Below are 20,103 nucleotides of genomic sequence, written 5' to 3'. Positions count from 1 at the left end.
AAAAAAAAAAGAAGTAGTGAAGCAGCTGAGACAGGATCTGCCACCCATAAGGGATGCCAGCACTGCAGGCAGCAGCTTTACCTGCTACGCCACAATGCTGGCCCCCCCAAACACAACTGTTAACAGAAAACAAATGTAAAGGTTACCCCACAGTAACACATTCACAGTCTACAGTACAATAACAGAAATCCCAAGAAAGACAATTCCTCCTGAAGACTGGCTTTCAGTCAGGTTAACCTGCCACCTGCAAGGCTGGCATCCCTTTTGAGTCCTGGCTCAAGTCCTGGCTGCTCCTCTTCAGATCTAGCTCCCAAATAACACATCTGAGAAAGCAGTGGATGAAGGCTCAGTCTGGCCTAGCCCTGGCCACGAAGACCATTTGAGGAGTGAACAGTGAATGGAAAATCAATCTCTCTCTAACTCTCTCTCCAACTCTGCCCTTCAAATAAATAAATAAATAAATAAATCTGTTTTAAAATTACAAACCATATGATATCTACTAGTAGAATTAACAAATCAAAGAAATTCAAAATCCCCAAGGAAATGTAACGTAAGTATGCTGAAGTGTTCAAATTAAGGAAGGAATATAATCCTTCAGGCAATAATAACAAGATATCATAGAAAAAGAGGCAAACTGAAAAATAAAAAGTAATTCTATGTATTATTTTACTTTGGGAAAAAAATTTATTCACTAGATTAATAAACATAAATCTGAAGACTAAGCTAAAGAGATTATCCATTATACAGAAACAAGATATAAAATAAAGAACACAAATTAAAAGAAGTAAACAGAATGAAAATCCCAACCATACATCTAAATTAACAGTTTCAGAAGCTAGAAGGTATTATGGGAGGGTCATAATATTTGAGAACATATAGCAAACATTCCAAAGTCCTCAGAATGAAAAAGCAGTCCAAGTCTCAAACACAACAGAGCTTTCCAGATTTGGCCTTGTGGTACAGCCAATAAGGCCATTGCTTGGGACGTCTGTATTCCATATCAGCATACCAGTTGAGCAGCAGCTCTTCTACTTCAAATCCAGCTCCCTGCTAATAAGCCTGGGAAGCAGTAGATGATGGTTCAAGTACCTGAGTCTTTGCTACCCATAAGAGACCCAGATGGGAGTTCCTGTCTCCTACGTTTGGCTTGGCCTAGTCCCAGCCATCAGGGCCATATAAAGAATAAACCAGGAGAAAAGAAGATCTCAATCCTTCTCTCCCTCCCTGTCACTCTTTCAAATAAATAAATCAACAAATTTAAAAAAAGAGACTGCCAACAAAACACAGATGCCAGAAGATGACCCTAACAAAATCATTAATTATAATAGTTATTATCCTAGCACTCAAACTAGCACAGGAAAGGAAAATAGTTTTGTTTTTTCTTAGGAAAATATGGAAGTTTTTAAGACACAAAAAGACTAATATAGTGTTTTTTTAAAAAATGTATTTGAAAGACAGAGCTACAGAATGAGAGGGAGAGGGAGGGAGGGCGATCAATCGATCGATCTTCCATCCGCTGGTTCATTACCAAGATGGTAGCAACACCCAGGCCAGAGCCAGAAACTTCATCTGGGTCTCCCATATAGGTGGCAAAAGCCCAGATACTTTGGCTATCCTCCACTGCCTTTTCCAGGTCATCAGCAGGGAGCCAGATCAGAAGCAGAGCAGCAGGGGCTCAAACCCATGCCCATATGGGATGTAGTCATCACAGGCAATGGTCTAACCTGCTACACCAACACTGACCTCCTCTGCCTTTCAAATAAATAAAGTAAATCTTAAAAAAATAAATACTGGCCGGCACTGTGGCTCACTAGGCTAATCCTCCACCTGCGGCACTGGCACCCCGGGTTCTAGTCCCGGTTGCTCCTCTTCTGATCCAGCTCTCTGCTGTGGCCTGGGAAGGCAGTGGAGGATGGCCCAAGTGCTTGGGCCCTGCACCCGCATGGGAGACCAGGAGAAGCACCTGGCTCCTGGCTTCGGATAGGCGTAGTACGCCAACCGCAACGCGCCAGCCGCAGCAGCCACCTGGGGGATGAACCAACGGAAAAAGGAAAACCTTTCTCTCTGTCTCTCTCTCTCTCTCAGTCTAACTCCGCCTGTCAAAATAAATAAATAAATAAAAAATAAATACTACGGCACATTGTGTGACAGAATCCTAACATCAGATAAACAGAATTAAGGACAGGGCCGGCGCCGCGGCTCACTAGGCTAATCCTCCGCCTTGCGGCGCCGGCACACCGGGTTCTAGTCCCGGTCGGGGCGCCGGATTCTGTCCCGGTTGCCCCTCTTCCAGGCCAGCCCTCTGCTGTGGCCAGGGAGTGCAGTGGAGGATGGCCCAGGTGCTTGGGCCCTGCACCCCATGGGAGACCAGGAAAAGCACCTGGCTCCTGGCTCCTGCCATCGGATCAGCGCGGTGCGCCGGCCGCAGCGCGCCGGCCGCGGCGGCCATTGGAGGGTGAACCAACGGCAAAGGAAGACCTTTCTCTCTGTCTCTCTCTCTCTCACTGTCCACTCTGCCTGTCAAAAAAAAAAAAAAAAAAAAAGAATTAAGGACAGGTGGTTGGCACAGCAGTTAGGATGCCACTGGGGATGCCCATGTCCCACATCAGAGAGCCTGCATTTGAGTTTTAGCTATGCTTCCAATTCTAGCTTCTTGCTGATGTGCACCCTGAGAAGCAGCACAAGACAGCTTAAGCTTTGGGTCCTTGCCATCCATATGGAAGACTCAAATTGAGTTCCAGACTCCTGCTTTCAGCGTGGCCCAGGAAATCGTTTGGGGAATGAACCAGCAGATAGGAACTCTTTCTTCCCCTTCTTTCTGTTTGTCTTTCAAATAGATAAATAACACAAATTCTTATGTTTAACCATTCTATTTTATGTACAATCTACTTATTAACATGTTTCTAAAGTAGTATATTCAGAATGTAAAATATCCCCTATGAATCTCATTGAAATTATATAACTAAGTAAGATTTCTAATAAATCACTTCAGCCTATAGAAATACAGAACAAATGCAAATAAATAAAAAACAGTCATCAGTAAATGTTTGGATCCTTAACCACTACAATGGTGGTTAATATTTAGTATGTCTAATTTGAAAACTGCAGGAAAATATTTACTGGAATTGAATAAACAATTCTCAAGTTACTTTTTTTTAAAAGATTTATTCATTTATTTGAAAGGCAGCGTTACAGAGTAACAGAGGCAGAGAGAGGGAGAAAAGTCTTCCATCCGCTGGTTCACTCCTCAGATGGCTGCAAAGGCCGTGGCTGGGCTGATCCGAAGCCAGGAGCTTCTTCCAGGTCTATGTAGGTGTAGGGGCCCAAAGTCTTGGACCATCTTCTACTGCTTTCCCAGGCCACAGCAGAGAACTGGATAGGAAGTGAAGCAGCCAGAACTCGAACCAGTACCCATATGGGATGCCAGCACTGCAGGCTGTGGCTTTACCCGCTACACCATAGTGCCAGCCCAGCACCTCAAGTTACTTTTATTGAATAATAACTGCTTATCTGCAAAGACCTTTCCCTAAAAATACAGTAAACTTTCCCTCAACCCCATCTAACTACTTTAATTTTCCGGGAATTTTGAACTAATCCTACAAGGAACTACTCAGAAAACTAAGATTGCTGTCTATTCTTGAAAAAAAAAAAAAAAAACCACAGAGTCGGAGCTGTGGTGTATTAAGTTAAGTCTCCACCTGTGGCACCAGCATCCCATTTGGGTGCCCCTTTGAGTCCCAGTTGTTCCACTTCTGATCCATCTCACTGCTAATGACCTGAGAAGGCAGTGGAAGATGGCCCAAGCACTTAGGCCCCAGCACCAACATGGAAGTCCTGGAAGAAGCTCTTGGCTTTGGATCAGCCCCGCTCTGGCCATAACAGCCATTTGAAAGTAAACAGCTGATGGAAGACCTATTTCTCGGTCTCTCCCTCTCTATGTAATTTTGTCTCTCAAATAAATAAATCTTTTTTTGTTTGTTTGTTTGTTTTTTGACAGGCAGAGTGGACAGTGAGAGACAGAGACAGAGAGAAAGGTCTTCCTTTGCCGTTGGTTCAACCTCCAATGGCCGCTGCGGCCGGCGCACCGCGCTGATCTGAAGCCAGGAGCCAGGAGCCAGGTGCTTTTCCTGGTCTCCCATGGGGTGCAGGGCCCAAGCACCTGGGCCATCCTCCACTGCACTCCCTGGCCACAGCAGAGAGCTGGCCTGGAAGAGGGGCAACCGGGACAGAATCCGGCGCCCCAACCGGGACTAGAACCCGGTGTGCCGGCGCCACTAGGCAGAGGATTAGCCTAGTGAGCCGCGGCGCCGGCCCAAATAAATAAATCTTTTAAGCACACACACACACACACACAAAACCTAATTAAAAAAAAAAAAAAAAAAAAACTTTTCAGGGCTGGTGCTGTGCCACAGCAAGTTAAGCCACAAGCTACAACATCAACATCCCACATTGGAGCACTGGTTCCAGTTCCCAGCTTCTCTGCTTCCGACACAGCTCCCTATTAATGCACTTAGGATAGCAGTGGAAAACTGTCCAGGTGGTTGGACCCCTGCCACACACATGGGAGACTCAGATGGAGTTCCTGGCTCCAGGCTTCAGCTTGGCCCAGCCAAGACCACTACAGCCATTTGGGGAGTAAACCAGCAGACGGTAAATTTCTCTCTGTCTCTGTCATTCTGCCTTTTAAATAAATGTTAAAAATTTTTTAAATTTATTGTTGCTATCAAGTATCCTTTCCTGAAAACTCAGCTGTCTGTGCTGCTGCTGTACTCTTTAGGTTCTCCTTTCCTGACAGTTCATTATTCATCCTTGTAAATGTTTTATTTTCTTCTCCTAAATGTGAATATTTACCCTAATAGTTCTATTTTCACTTTTCTAAAATAAAAAAAAAAATGGCCTGTGATCTCCAGTCTTCCCTTTGTGCAGCTCCAACTCTTAACTTCACTTCATGACTTTATTCTAAACTTCCAATAATAAAAGAGGTATCAAAACCCAAATGCGGCCGGCACCGTGGCTCAATAGGCTAATCCTCCGCCTGTGGCACCAGCACACCGGGTTCTAGTCCCATTCAGGGCACCGGATTCTGTCCCGGTTGCCCCTCTTCCAAGCCAGCTCTCTGCTGTGGCCCAGGAGTGCAGTGGAGGATGGCCCAAGTGCTTGGGCCCTGCACCCACATGGGAGACCAGGAGAAGCACCTGGCTCCTGGCTTCAGATCAGTGCAGTGCGCTGGCCGCGGTAGCCACTGGAGGGTGAACCAACGGCCAAGGAGAACCTTTCTCTCTGTCTCTCACTGTCCACTCTGCCTGTCAAAAAAAAAAAAAAAAAACAAAAACCACAAATGCCAGAGAAGCGGCTGAGCTCTTCAGTTTCACACTTCTCGGCGCTGAGTGGTTGTAGTTACCATGCCTCACGGAAACCAAAGCCACATCTCCTGCACAGCCCTTCTAGAGCAAGCCAGGCACCAAGATGAGAGTTGCACCAAAGCCAGGACCAGCAGCTCAGCCACCAGCAGCAGTCCCACCGACTGCAGTTGGCTCACCTGCCATGCCTGATGGTCCAAATGGCAGCTACTGCAGCTGGCATAGCTGTCGCTCTGCCATTGGGCACACAATGGATCATGCCATCACTGAAGGCTTCAGTGGAGGATGTCATGCTGAGCCCTCAAGGCCCAACATTACTCACCTCAGAGAGCCCAACCAGCACAGCAGGAGTCTGGGCCCTGGGTCTTGAGATAAAAAAGTTTTGGGACTATGCCCAGAACCAGGATGACGTTATGCTCTGTAAGGGTTTCAGTGAATTTGCTGAGACAGGGCAGGTTTACAAATAGATTGTTCTAGGCCGGCGTCGCGGCTCACTAGGCTAATCCTCCGCCTTGCGGCGCCGGCACACCGGGTTCTAGTCCTGGTGGGGGCGCCGGATTCTGTCCCGGTTGCCCCTCTTCCAGGCCAGCTCTCTGCTGTGGCCCGGGAGTGTAGTGGAGGATGGCCCAAGTATTTGGGCCCTGCACCCCATGGGAGACCAGGAGAAGCACCTGGCTCCTGCTGTTGGATCAGCGCGGTGTGTCGGCCACTGGAGGGTGAACCAACGGCAAAGACCTTTCTCCCTCTCTCTCACTGTCCACTCTGCCTGTCAAAAAAAAAACAAACAAACAAACAAAAAAAAACAAATAGATTGTTCTAATCAAGGAGTTCAAAATGGGGGCCGGCGCCATGGCATAGTAGGTTAATCCTCCACTGGCAGCGCTGGCATCCCACGTGGACGCCAATTCTAGTCCCAGCTGCTCCTCTTTAGATCCAGCTCTCTGCTATGGCCCGAGAAATCAGTGGAACATGGCCCAAGTCCTTGGGACCCTGCATCCACATGGGAGACCCAGAAGAAGCTCCTGGCTCCTGCCTTCGGATCGGTGCAGCTCTGGCCGTTGCGGCCATCTAGGGAGTGAACCAGAGGACAGAAGACCTCTCTCTCTGCCTCTACCTCTCTCTGTAACTCTTTCAAATAAATAAAAATAAATAAATCTTTAAAAAAATTAAATTCTCTTAAAAAAAAATTGGGGCCAGTATTGTGGCATAGCAGGTAAAGCTGTCACCTGTGACACTGGCATTCCTTGTGGGCACAAGTTCAAAATCCAGCTGCTCCACTTCTCATGCAGCTCCCTGCTAATGCACCTGTAAAGGCAGAAGGTGCTCCGGCCTGTCCCAGTCCTGGCTACTGCAGTCATATGGGAAGTAAATCAGCTGATGGAAGATTTCTATCACTCCTTTCCCTTCCCTATAACTCTGCCTTTCAAATAAATAAATCTTAAAAAAAAAAAAAAAATCAACATGGCTTAAGTAGATCTGTCCTTAATCTTCATTTGCTGTCCTCTAGCTGTACTTTTATTTTTTAAAGGATTATTTATTTGAAAAAAGAGAGACATCTTCCATCACTGGTTCACTCCCTAAACAGCTGCAACAGCCAAAGATGAACCAGGCAGAAGCTAGGAGCTTCATCTGGGTCTCCCACGTGGATGCAAGGGCACAATCACTGGGGTCATCTTCCACTGCTTTCCCAGAAGCATTAGCAGGGAACTGGATCAAAGTGGAGCAGGGGCCAGTGCTGTGCTGTAGTGGGTTTAGCCGCCATCTGCAGCACTGGCATCCCACATGGGCACAAACTCAAGTCCAAGCTGTTCCATTTTCAATCCAGCTCACTGCTGGTGTATCTGGGAAAGCAGCAGAAGATGGCCCCCAAGTGCTTGGGCCCCTGCACCCACACGGAAGACCCAAAAGAAGCTTCTGGGTCCTAGCTTCGGCTTGGCCCAGCCCTGGTCATTGCAGACATTTGGGGAGTGAACAGCTGATGGAAGATGTCTCCTCCTCTCTCTCTAACTCTGTCTTTCAAATAAATATTTTTTAAAATTATACACAACTTTATCAAGCCCTAAAATTTTCATGATTGGTTTCATATTCCCTTTGTTAAGTTCCACTATTCTAACATAAGGACAACAGCTATAATTCTGCTACAGCACATTCTCACACACATTATTTCTACTGATCAAAAAACTGCCCAGGGGGCCGGTGCTGTGGCTAGAGGGTTATGGGTGTCAGTCCCAGCTGCTATACTTCAAATCCAGCTCTCTGCCATGGACTGGGAAAGCAGTAGAAGATGGCCCAAGTCTTGGGCCCCTGCACCTGCGTGGAAGACTCAGAAGAAGCTCCTGGCTCCGGACTGGCCCAGCTCCGGCCATTGCAGCCATCTGGGGCATGAGCTAGCAGATGGAAGACCTCTCTCTGTTTCTCTCTCTGCCTCTCTGTAACTCTGCCTTTTAAATAAATAAATCTTTATAAAAATAAAAATAAACTGCCCAGGCAATAATTAAAGCTGCTTCTTTCACTTTATGCCTACAAAGACAAGTTAAACTATTTTCTACTTTCTCTAGTCAACACCACATTGCAAACTATCATGTTGCAATTAGTAATAGTTCTGTATGACTAATGAAGATTAAATATGTCTCTCCATATTTCCAGAAGTTCAACTGGAAAAATGTCTGGCTACAAAGAACAAATATACTTCTCTCATTCTTACAAAAGATTTACTAAAGTGTTTAAAAAGAAGGTAGCCAGGCACATAAAAAAAGGAAAAATTTTATGTTGCTTTTCCAAAGGGACCAAATGTCTGAAAATGATGTGTTCAAAGTTAAACCATAGACATGCAAATGTGGTGAAAAGAATATGAGAGTTACTGAAAGTCTTTTTCCTTTTGCCTCATTTAACAAAACCTAGCAGAATTATCAATTTCACTTCCTTATGTTTCTACTACTATTATATTCTATGATTACCACAAATAAACCTTCAAACTACTTCAACGTTCTTGATTCTGCACCTATTAATAAAACCCAAAATATGACTTTATATTTTTGTCTTTTAAGTATCCATTAACATTTACTTATGTAAATTTTCTCAAATTTTACAAAGTCTGTTTAAAACTCCAAGTCAATATTCTGCAAATTAACTCAGTTATAATATTAGGAACAAAACACTGACAGCCCTTCAAACAGCAACATAAGTGTAATATCTTAAGTATTTTAATGTTTTTGATAAACATTCCTTACCACTCTTGCTGCTCTCTCCTGGGATTCACATTTTCTGCAAAACCATGGTCCAGTGGGTACTTGAACAATGCCATAGCAAGCTGTTAAAAAGTGTTAAGATTTGAAGATTATGGAAAAATCAAATGCCCTTTTCAAAATCTTATTTACCTCTCAAACTGTTCTCAAGTCAACTATTTGCTTTACAGAATAACACTTTATTCCCCACTTGCCACATATATAGTCAATTACAGTTAATTAAAAATATGACACTTTGGGCTGGGCATTTAGTCTAGCAGCTAAGGCATTTGCATCACATATCAGAGTACCTGGGTTTCATACCTGGCACCAGTTCCTGACTCCAGCATTTTCAAGTGTTTGAGGAATAAACCAGCACACTGGAGCAAAACATGTCTCTACTTCTCAAAAAAAAAAAAAAAAAAAAACCTTGTCTTCAATTTAAAATTATATGGGGTGCAGGTGTTATCATGCAGGGGTTACTTGAGCCAACTTAATCCCATACTGAAGTGCTGCTTTGAGTCCTGGCTCCTCCACTTCCAATCCAGTTTCCTGCCAATGCACCTGGGAAGGCAGCAGATAATGGCTTAGGTCACTACCACCCATGTGGGAAACCAGAATGGAGTTCTAGGCTCTTAGTTTTGGCCTTGCCAAACCTTGATGCAGATATCTGGAGATGAACCACCAGGATATCTCTCAATATCTCTCTCTCTCTCTCTACCCCCATCTATTTGTCACTCTTTCAAATAAAGCTTTTAAAAATAAAAATGGTACTTCAGCAAAAATTTTTAAATGCAACTTGTTATTTTGTCTAAATAAGTCTAAATTTCATAATTTTTTCTCTTAATTAGAAGAACATTATGTAGTATTTATTATTAGGTTTTTTTTTCTTGAGTAACTCAAAAAAAATTTTTTTTTTTTTTTTTTTTTTGACAGGCAGAGTGGACAGTGAGAGACAGAGACAGAGAGAAAGGTCTTCCTTTGCCGTTGGTTCACCCTCCAATGGCCGCCGCGGCCGGTGCGCTGCAGCCGGCGCACCGCGCTGATCCGATGGCAGGAGCCAGGAGCCAGGTGCTTTTCCTGGTCTCCCATGGGGTGCAGGGCCCAAGCACCTGGGCCATCCTCCACTGCACTCCCTGGCCACAGCAGAGGGCTGGCCTGGAAGAGGGGCAACCGGGACAGAATCCGGAGCCCCGACCGGGACTAGAACCCGGTGTGCCGGCGCCGCTAGGCGGAGGATTAGCCTAGTGAGCCGCGGCGCCGGCCTCAAAAAATTTTTAACGCGTACGTACTACAGTTTATTTTTTTTATACTACTGTTTAAATAGCAAGCATTTTGGCCGGCGCCGCAGCTCACTAGGCTAATCCTCCACCTTGCGGCGCCGGCACACCAGGTTCTAGTCCCAGTCGGGGCGCCGGATTCTGTCCTGGTTGCCCCTCTTCCAGGCCAGCTCTCTGCTGTGGCCAAGGAATGCAGTGGAGGATGGCCCAAGTATTTGGGCCCTGCACCCCATGGGAGACCAGGAGAAGTACCTGGCTCCTGCCTTCGGATCAGCGCGGTGCGCCGGCCGCAGCGCAGCAGCCGCAGCAGACATTGGAGGGTGAACCAACGGCAAAGGAAGACCTTTCTCTCTGTCTCTCTCTCTCACTGTCCACTCTGCCTGTCAAAAAAAAATAAAAATAAAAAAATTCAAAAAAAAATAGCAAGCATTTTAGTTAAGTCTAATGAAAACATTCCCAAATCACCTTTCAAAACGAACACAGGAATTACAGAAAAAAGTGAAATCCTTCTATCTACGTTAAATGTCCAAAACAGGCAAATTCAGAGATATAAAGTAGACTAGGGGTAAGGTATTGCTGGGGGAGTTGGAAATAGAGAAAAACTGGGACCAATGTTATAGTGCAGTGGGTAAAGCCACTGCTTGCAACGCTGGCATCCTGGGAAAAGCAGCAGAAGATGGCTCAAGCGCTTGGGTCCCTGCCACCCTCGTGGGAGACCCAGTGTAAACCTCCTGCTTCAGCCCTGGTTTTGCAGCCATTTGGGGAGCAAACCAGCAGATGGAAAACCTCTCTCTGATTCTCCTCCTCTCTGAAACTCTTTCAAATAAAAAAACAAATCTTCAAAAAAGAAAGGAGGGGCAGGTCCAAGGTTCATAAGTATGCAGAAAAGGATCTAAAATTAATCATAGTAATGGCTGCACACTCTGAATACACTAAAAACCACTGAATTGTACACTTTAAATGGACAAATTGTATTCTCACAATGACATCTCAGTAAAGCCATTACTTAAAAAATGTACACAAGGCACTGGGCAGCGGGTAGCGGGGTGGGGATGTGGGGGGAGGACAGCGTTGTAGTGTGGCAGGTTAAGCCTCTGCCTGCCACACCAGCATCCCATATGGACGCTGGTTGAAATCCAGCTGCTCCACTTTCGATCCACCTCCCTACAAGTGGCCTGGGAAAGCAGCAGCAGATGGCCCAAGTGCTTCAGGGTCCCTGCTCCTGGCTCCTGAACAGCCCAGCTTCAGCCATTGTGGCTATTTGAGAGGTGAACCAGGGGCCGGCATCCCATATAGGCACCAGGCTCTAGTCCCAGTTACTCCTCTTCCAGTCCAGCTCTCTGCTGTGGGCCAGGAAGGCAGTGGAGGATGGCCCAAGTGCTAGGGTCCCTGCACCCGCATGGGAGATCGGGGGAAGCACCAGCTCCTGGCTTTGGATCAGCGCAGCTCCAGCCGTAGCGGCCATTGGGGAGTGAACCAACAAAAGGAAGACCTTTCTGTCTCTCTCTCACTAACTCTGTCAAAAAAAAAAAAAAAAAGCAGAGGTGAAGCAGCAGATGGAAGATCTGTCTCTCTCTGTGTTAACTATGCTGTGGGGAGCAACCGGACTAGACTGAGTTACTGGAATTAAGACTTATTCTATGCATCTGCTCTCCCACAATATGGCGCTGGGAGAGAAGTAAACAGCTTCCGCACAGCTGCCTCCAGTTCAACTAATAAACTGTAGGACTTGCTATTGATTGGAGGAGAGCAGCGTACTCGGCGTGTGGGCAGCCGAGTTAGGATTGGCGGAGGAGGACTATAAAGGAGGAGAGAGACGGCATGCACCAGGAACATCTATGGGGAACATCTAAGGGGAACATCTAGCTGAAGGAACACCTGTGCAGCCCCCGAGAGAGCCGGCCGGCGGTGTGCCGCTCCCCTGCGGAAGTGGGGAATGTGGCCAGGGGGAACTGCCCTTCCACGGAGGTGGAAGGGATAGTAGCCAACCCGGGAAGAACCAGCAGCAAACCCGGGGAGGGCCGAGCAGACGAAAGAACAGCGCAGGGTCCTGTGTCGTTCCTCCACGAAGAGGGGGAGCGACACTATGCCTTTCTTTTGTTTTTTTGTTTTTTTTTTGACAGGCAGAGTGGACAGTGAGAGAGAGAGGCAGGGAGAAAGGTCTTCCTTTGCCGTTGGTTCACCCTCCAATGGCCACTGCGGCCAGCGCACCGCGCTGATCCGAAGGCAGGAGCCAGGTACTTCTCCTGGTCTCCCATGGGGTGCAGGGCCCAAATACTTGGGCCATCCTCCACTGCACTCCCTGGCCACAGCAGAGAGCTGGCCTGGAAGAGGGGTAACCGGGACAGAATCCGGCACCCCGACCGGGACTAGAACCCGGTGTGCCGGCGCTGCAAGGGGGAGGATTAGCCTAGTGAGCCGCGGCGCCGGCCCTAACTATGCCTTTCATATAAATAAATCTTTTTTTGTCTTTTAAAGTAAAAAGAAAGTCGGAGTTACACAGAGAGAGAAGGAGAGGCAGAGAGAGAGGTTTTCTGTTCGCTGGTTCACTGGTTCACTCCCAATTGGCCTCAATGGCCAGAGCTGAGCTGATCCGAAGCCAGGAGCCAGGAGCTTCTTCCAGGTCTCCCGCACGGGTGCAGGGGCCCAAGGACTTGGACTATCTTCTACTGCTTTCCCAGGCCATAGCAGAGAGCTGGATTCAAAGTGGAGCCACCAGGGCTCGAACCGGCACCCATATGAGAGAGATGCCAGCACTGCAGGCAGCGGCTTTACCCACTACACCACAGCGCCGGCCCCAATCAAATAAATAAATTTTTTAAAAGAAGGGTTACATGGGGGTAGACGTTGTGGTACAGTGGGTAAGTCACTACCTGTGGTGCCCATTGCCTGCATCCCTTATCAGTTCCACTATTCCACTTCTAATTCAGATTCCTGCTAATGTATGGTGAGAAGCAATAAAAGGTGTCTCAAGTGCTGGCCCCTACCACTCTCATGGAGACCTGTTGCAGGCCTTTGAGGAGTGAACCTGAAGATGGAATGTGTCTCTCTCTGCTGCTCTTCAAGAATATGCAAATAAACAGAAAGCACATGGGAGGTGTGTTGTGGCACAGAAGGTTAAGCTGCTGCTACTTGGGACACCCACATATTTGGGTACCCACTACTCCTCTTCTGATCCAGCTTCCTGCTAATAGGCCTGGGAGAGAGTGGACTGGGTTCCTGCTACCTACATGGAGATCAAAATGGAATCCTTAGCTTCCGACTTTGGTCTGGCCCAGCTCTGGCTATTTTGGGCATCTAGGGTTAAACCAGAAGATGAAAGATCTTTCCGTTTCTCCTGCTCACCCTGTCACTCTCTTTCAAAGACAAAAATATTTTTAAGTACATGTTTATTTAAAAATGTAGCACGTGAATGCTCCAACAATCAATTCAAATATATATCATATCTAATTTACATATCTACTGCTTAAAAATTGGTGTTGAATAATATTAAAAATATCCAACTGATAATCTCAAATGAGCTTGTTCAGCAGAATCTTGCTAACATCTTAAATATCAGAAGCACTTAAATAAAACCAGGAACAAGTATTTAACCTAGTGGTGAACAAACCCACAATCCAAATCAGAGTGCCTGGGTTCAATTCCTGGTGCTGTCTCCTGACTCTAGCTACCTGCCATTGTCAACAACAGGAGTCAGCAAGTTCCAGTGATTTCATCCCAGTGACCAACCTGGGAGAACTGGATTGTGTTCTTAGCTCCGTGCTTCAGGCCCCAGACCAGTCACAGTCTCCAGCCATTCTGGTCATTTGGGAAGCAAACCATCAGATCAGAGTTCACTCTGTGCCTCAAAAAAATTTTTTAATTATGTAAAATCAACTTTTTAATACTTCAAAAACTAACTTTTTATGTATTTGAAAGGCAGAGCGACAGAGAAAGAGGGAAAGACAGAGTTCTTCCATCTGCTAGGTAACTGCCCAAATGGCCACAACCGCCACAGTTGGGCCAGGCTGAAGCCAGAAGCCTGAAACTTCATACACGTCTCCCATGTGGATGGCAGGGTCCAAAGCACTTGGACCATTTTCTGTTGCTTTCCCAGGTGCATTAACAAGGAGCTGGATTGGAAGTGGTACAGCTGGGACTAGAACTGGCACCCATATGGGTTCCAGAGGCACAGGTAATAGCTTAACCCAGTGTGCCACCACACAAGCCCCTCTAATATCTTTAAACATTTGTAAACATCAGAATAAAATATTGATCAACCAACAAACACAGCATCAGTGTCCATAAACTTTTATTTTTATTTGGGAGCACTGCTAGAGAGTAAACTTTAAGACTTAAATTAACATTTTCTATACTGGAAGACAGCCATTACTTATCAATGTTTGGTAATTTATCAACCAATTAATAAGAAATACCTCCACAAATGCCACTAAACACAACATACAAGTCCTGACACCTTAAAATCAGCATGTAATTTTAATGCATGTTTTCACTCTTTAAAAAGAGAGGGTATGCAACTTCACTGTTCCTCAGGAACAACCGGGACTAACTGTATCCATTCTCAGGTTAATTCATGGTCTCAGAACCATCATCACTGCATCTTAGTCTCACTTCGCAGTTGCGATATTCCACGCTTTAAAGAATGCACTTGAACCTTTTACGCTGAGATTTTCACTCTCTCCTTTGGCAGAGTCCAGTACTCCACTAAACAACTTCTGGATCACTCAACGCCAGCCCAAGGAATGAGAAGCGGGTAGAGCAGTGAAGAAGCAGGGAGCCACCAAAAACGTACCTAGATTGCTTGGGCCACAACCTCTTCACCTCAAGAAATGGAAAAAATAGACCCCAATGGTCAGAGAAAAAAAAAATACCTTACTAGCGTCTTCCGCCTGCTCGTAGACCCAACACACCGGATGGAAACACCCAGTAATAAGCTGAGGCTTCCCCAAGTCTCTTGGCAGCACCCACCACCTCCTCTCCGCTGAGCGAGTGGCCTGGTTCTGCCAATACCCAGCCCAGGCAGCTTTGCCCAGACCAGCGGCGGCCAGTGGCCTGCATCGTCCTCCCCGCAGGAAGCTCCCGGGCTGGCTCCGCAGAAGAGCGTTCAGCTGCAGCCTGGTCTCCTCTCCACCACAGCGCCAAGGTAACACGCCTGCCTGCCTGCCCGCCCGCCCAGGCCTCGCAAGCCCGTCCCCGGACCACAGGAAGTCTCCAGACACACTGCGGCAGCCTGAAGCAGGCCCTGCAGGGGGAGGGGTCTCCACGCTCGCAAGCCCACAGCCACCGCGAGCGCCACGCGGGGCGCACGCTCCCGCCCCCGCCCCCACCCCCACCCCCACCCCCACCCTGGGGCCTGGAGCCGCCAGACCACCGGCCCCAGGCGCAGGCGGCGGCCCAATGACACTTGAGAGAGTGAGAGCGAAATCACATGACAGGCCAGGCCACACGCACTTTCTCCCACAGGCACGGCCCACACGCCCTCCGGCCCGCGACCGACCCCGCGAGTGCCGCCCGCGGCCGCGGCACGGGGCGGGGGAGGGGCAGGGGCTGGCGGTTGCGGCCGGGGCGGGGGAGGCGGTGACGGTTGGGGGCAGGCCGGTCCGGCCCGGCGGGCGGTTGGGTGTTTACCTTGATGCACCGCGACGCTGCAGCCGTGCCCGTCGCAATAAACCAGCGGGTTCTCGGCCCAGCCTCTCTCGTCTGAGCAAACGCAACAGCCTCCAATCATCTCCTTCATACTATGGGAGACCTCGTCCTCCAGTGACACGGGCCGGTCGCTAGAGACCATCTAAGAGGGAGTTGGGGGGGGGGGGACCATTAAAAAACACATGCAAGCCCATCAGCGATTTCCCACCCCCCTGCACAGCCCCCCGCGCCCCTCGCCCTCCCTGGCGCCCCCGGCTCCCGCCCGCCGCTCGGCCGCTCGCTCACTCAGGCTTTGCCGCTCAGTCACTCACGTTCCGCACAGGAGTCAGGAGCCATGTCCTTGCTGACTCCCCCCACCTCCCCTCCTCCGCCTCCTCCTCCTCCTCCTCCTCCTCGGCGTCGTCCCTCCCCACCTCCACCCGGCCGCTAACGCTGGCGCCCCGAGAGGGCACACATAATCAAGTAGGCCTCCGCACAGGCGCACTGGGGGGGCTCCCGCTGGGCCAGGGGCGGCGAGGGAGGGGACGGGGGCAGCGCTTCCTCCTCCGAGCGTCACTCGGCGTGCGCGCCCGCCCTGCGGCCAGCGTCAGGGAGGAGGCCTGGGAGCGGCGAGGCCTGCGTGCGCGCCGCCGCGCCCGGCCGGCTGCCCCAGCCTGCCTCCGGGGCCCCTTCCCCTCCCCCGCGCCGCGCGCCGCCGCCGCGGTATGCCGAGGGCGGGGGCGAACGGGGCTGAAGACCCGGGGAGGCCAAAGGAGCCAACGGGAGGCCGCGGGGGCGCGCACGCGGGGGCGGGGACGTTGGGGCCGTCCTCCGCAGCGCGGGCTGTGTGTGCGCGTCAGCGAGAGGCCGCGGCGGGTGGGGGTGGTGGCGGAGGCCGAGGGCTGGGCGGGGGTTTTGGCGGAGGGTCGAGAGGGGACCCCCTCGTGGGCGTCTCCCGGCGTTGAAAAAACCTACCTGACGGCTTTTTTCTCAGGAACTGGCCCCGGGGTATCAAGAGTCGGACGAGCTGCCTATGCCAGCTCCCTGAAGGGTGTAATGAAGCATGGCTTCCTGAAGTCGCCCGCGCGAACTTCACCATGCTGCCGCAGCCTCTCCACCCATTAAATTCCAAACCTGGACTCTCCCCAAAGTTCACCCGGTGGAAGTGCTACCAAATCGGCGTTCATCACGCACCACGTTGGTCCCAGTGACAAATGAAAAGTGCATTACAAACTGAAGGTCAAAAGCCTGTGTTAGGGTTGTACTTTAGACTGGGAGCACCAAGGCTACCCTCAGCTGGACGGGCAAGAGCACAAATGGTTGTTTGTCAGGAATTAGCGCTATGATGTGATGATTTGCAAAAATGCAAGGAACCCAGGTTCTCCCAGTCAGCCACCAAGAGACAATTAACACCTTGAGGCAGTGGAATCCAGTTTTGATTAAGGATTCGTCTGATCTGGCTCTTTCCTCCAAATTTGCTCTTAGAAATGTGACGTTATTTAACTGGCAGAAAAATGGGAACTACCTCCTTACATACAAATAGAAAATGGATTAGGCCTATCTGAATAGATTAATTAGCTGGATACAGAGCAGTTTTGAGCTGTAAAATCTTCTGTCGCTCGAGACTTCATGTATTCATAGAAGTCCAGTATTGATTTTAAGCAAAATGTGTCTAATTATAAAAGTTTAGCGTGAAATAGGAATTAAGGGTAGATGGTTTAAATGATAAGCATAGTTACAAAGCAAATTCATGGCTTTTGCTTAATACCATGCAGGTACAAAATGGCTGTTTATCAGGAGTTACCAATAAATGTGATAACCTGGAAAATGTCCTTACACAATGTTAAAGGATGCAGGAACCAAAAGTCCTAGTCTACTACCAAAAAATAAAACGGTGTAAGCTTTAAAAAGCACTCTAAATGTCCTCATAGAGGAAAGCAACTGGCAACATGGCAGGGTTTTCTTTCAAATTTTTGCTAGAAATCTAAGAATTAATAAGCATATATTAGCAAATACATTCACATATTTAAAAGCTAAGCACAGCAATGCAAATCTACCAAAGCATAAAACAGGGAGAAATGTATAGTAAAGAGACCCAAAAAGATGGGAATGCTCTTTTTTTAAACTATATCACTTCACTTAGGAAAATTAACTGCAAGATTACATATTACAAAAATGCAAATGTGGGGAGGGGATATGACAACAATACATTTCTGACTATATAATGTTCTTAAAATGTCTGCATTTTATACCAGTAAAAATGCCCTTTAAATAAAACTGTAGTGTTTTGTGTATCTTAACTGTGTTATTTTGTCCTTACCCTTATACAAAGGATACCAGTTCAATGTCCAATTCCTGCTCAGACGCCTAATGTAGAGTAATTTTGAGTTAAAAATCAATGTGAAACTTCTCAAACACTGCAGTCAAACCTTAATGTACTAAATTATTTTAAAAATTTGTTCATTTTATTTTTAATGCATTGAAGCTTAGCTCTTATGATGGAATTAATTTATATGTAAAGGAGGATGCATACCTTACCCTATTCTGGAACACTTAATAAAAAAATGCATGAAAACATTTGCTATTTCCAAATAAAACCAAAATACATATTTGTAAGATATTTTAGAATTTAAAAAGAGGAAAATATACATTACATAACAGGTCTGTATATAAATAATAGTATCTGAAGCAGAAATTTTGTGAAAAGACATGTATAAATGTTGACAAGTTGTAATTCAAATTGCTTAAAACATTTTAATATATATGCTGAGTTATGAAAGTTATATGAAAAAATGAGTATATTTTAAAATATGGAATTTTTGTTTTATATCATGTATAACATTTAGTTTGTTTCTATAAAATATTAAAGGAAAAGGAAAATAGCAGGCAAAATAAAACAATTCAAATACACAGTTGATTACTTATTCATTGAGTAAATATTTTTTGAACATTTACTGTGTGCCAGGGACTGTTTTGGATATAGAGAAAATAGCGATGAGGAGGTTGTACTTGTCCTTTATGATGTATATATAGAGATACAGATACAGGTCTAGAAAGAAAGCACTTTGCCAATTGGCTGAAAATGCTAATTCTCAAAACCCAGAATGGATAAAACTTATAATTGGATTGCCAGAATTGTTAAACTTCAAGTAAGCTTTTAAACAACACATGGTAGTGTTAAGAAAAAAAATTTTTTGATGAGATTTATAGAATAACTCCATAGGAAAAGGACAATTTCAGTCTTAAAACATCCGTCTTTACATCTGACTGTATATTCTCAAAATATCCTTTAGGAAAGTGTCTCTAATACCTGTAGAATAAAACAAAAGCCTGTTGTCTCTAATATCCCTCTTCACATAGCAGCAGCCAACTCAGTATTGGTTCATATATTTCTCGAAACTAATCATCTGAGGCAAACCACAAAAAACTCAAGTAAAGTATTTTATAATGTAACCTCTAACCCGACTATAATGGGAAAATGTATTTTTGCTTTACGGGTAATATATCTTCTTGTAATTTTCTTTAGGCCGTAACTTGGGCACCAAATTTTTGTATTTGCTTTTCTATAATCATTTATTTAAATAGATATTATGACAAATATTAAAACTTCATTTGGTTCATAGGTTATTATTGCTCATATTTACCTCTTACAGTTTTCTTTGCCTTGTGTTTGTACAATTGACATTAGTGTCACATCCATTGTTGAATATATTTCTATAATGAGGCATAGAATTGAGGTATATTTCTGTATACCTAAAGTATATTTCTATATTGCTAAGATTAAGTACACTTTCCTTCACTTAGATATTTGACTTCCACAAAGTGTTTAAAATTCTATATTGGCCTGCATGCTAAGTTTTTAAACAAACAAACAAATACCAATTAGAATCCATGTATATTCTAAACCTGATTGAAAGGTATAATCTTCTAAATAAATTGGTTGAAAAACTCAAAAAGGCAATTTCTTATTATCTATACAGATACATCTTCCTTTACATAGCATTTTATATAACATTTGAATAAAATTCTGTCTTATTTGGTATCAAACAATTTTTACCTTTTGTGTGAGAAGTTTATGATAAGAAGTATGATTAAATACAAAAGTATTCCTGAACTACTTTTGTTATTTATCACTCTGTGTATTGTAGATGCAAACAGAGACAGCAACCAACATCATGGAGTAGTAGCCAAATTTTCATATAAAGGTATTCATTTCAATTATGTTTTAAGTTGAGATTCTGTTCGTGGCTTTTACAAAATTCCATTGTTAATCCTTTTTTTTAACTCACCACAAGGCCTAGCAAAATCTTGCACATAGTAGGCCCATGATACATGTTTTTATAATCTACAATATTGGTGTTTAAAAGCTAATTGCAGCCTGCTTCAGGGAAAAGCAAGACTTTATTCTGCATGTGTAATTGAACTAAAATTTCTAAGTAATGATTAACAGAAATTCTCAGATGTCCATGGCTTTAAAGATTTTCAATAGCTGAAATTAGTAGTTAAGAAAATTAGTTTAGATTGTCTACATTTAAATAGCCCTCAAATGTTAACCACCTTTTCATGCAAAGGTCATCATTTTATTACAAAACCAACTCTAATTTGGAACCAATA

General features: G+C 45.9%; 1 protein-coding gene and 1 long non-coding RNA gene across 48 annotated transcripts in view; one reads left to right on the top strand and one right to left on the bottom strand.

Moving 5' to 3' along the window:
- MLLT10 (MLLT10 histone lysine methyltransferase DOT1L cofactor) overlaps positions 1-16,604 on the bottom strand; it is a 217,488-nt gene extending 200,884 nt beyond the window's left edge. For 7 of the 47 annotated variants that reach the window (XM_070055491.1, XM_070055481.1, XM_070055492.1 and 4 more), the window contains exons 1-3: positions 15,822-16,183; positions 15,493-15,652; positions 8,591-8,670 (exon numbers count right to left, since the gene is read on the bottom strand). Coding sequence is in view for 29 of the 47 variants with exons in the window: in XM_070055477.1 (XP_069911578.1) it covers positions 8,591-8,670; positions 15,493-15,652 (240 nt within the window). In the remaining 18 variants the exon portion in view is untranslated. Of the gene's footprint in view, positions 1-8,590; positions 8,671-8,908; positions 9,149-15,492; positions 15,653-15,795; positions 16,185-16,464 lie in introns of those variants that run through there. The other 40 variants (XM_070055499.1, XM_070055502.1, XM_070055503.1 and 37 more) reach the window with 22 other exon arrangements.
- LOC138844966 (uncharacterized) lies at positions 14,881-19,445 on the top strand. Its single transcript, XR_011381500.1, has 2 exons — positions 14,881-15,007; positions 16,484-19,445. It is a non-coding gene; the product is annotated as an uncharacterized lncRNA (long non-coding RNA).
- The last annotated feature ends 658 nt before the right edge of the window (positions 19,446-20,103 follow it).

The sequence above is a fragment of the Oryctolagus cuniculus genome, chromosome 13 (genome assembly GCF_964237555.1).
Source record: "Oryctolagus cuniculus chromosome 13, mOryCun1.1, whole genome shotgun sequence".
NCBI lineage: Eukaryota > Metazoa > Chordata > Mammalia > Lagomorpha > Leporidae > Oryctolagus > Oryctolagus cuniculus.
The sequence above is the reverse complement of the archived record's forward strand: the minus strand, read 5'-3'. Positions and strand labels throughout refer to the sequence as shown.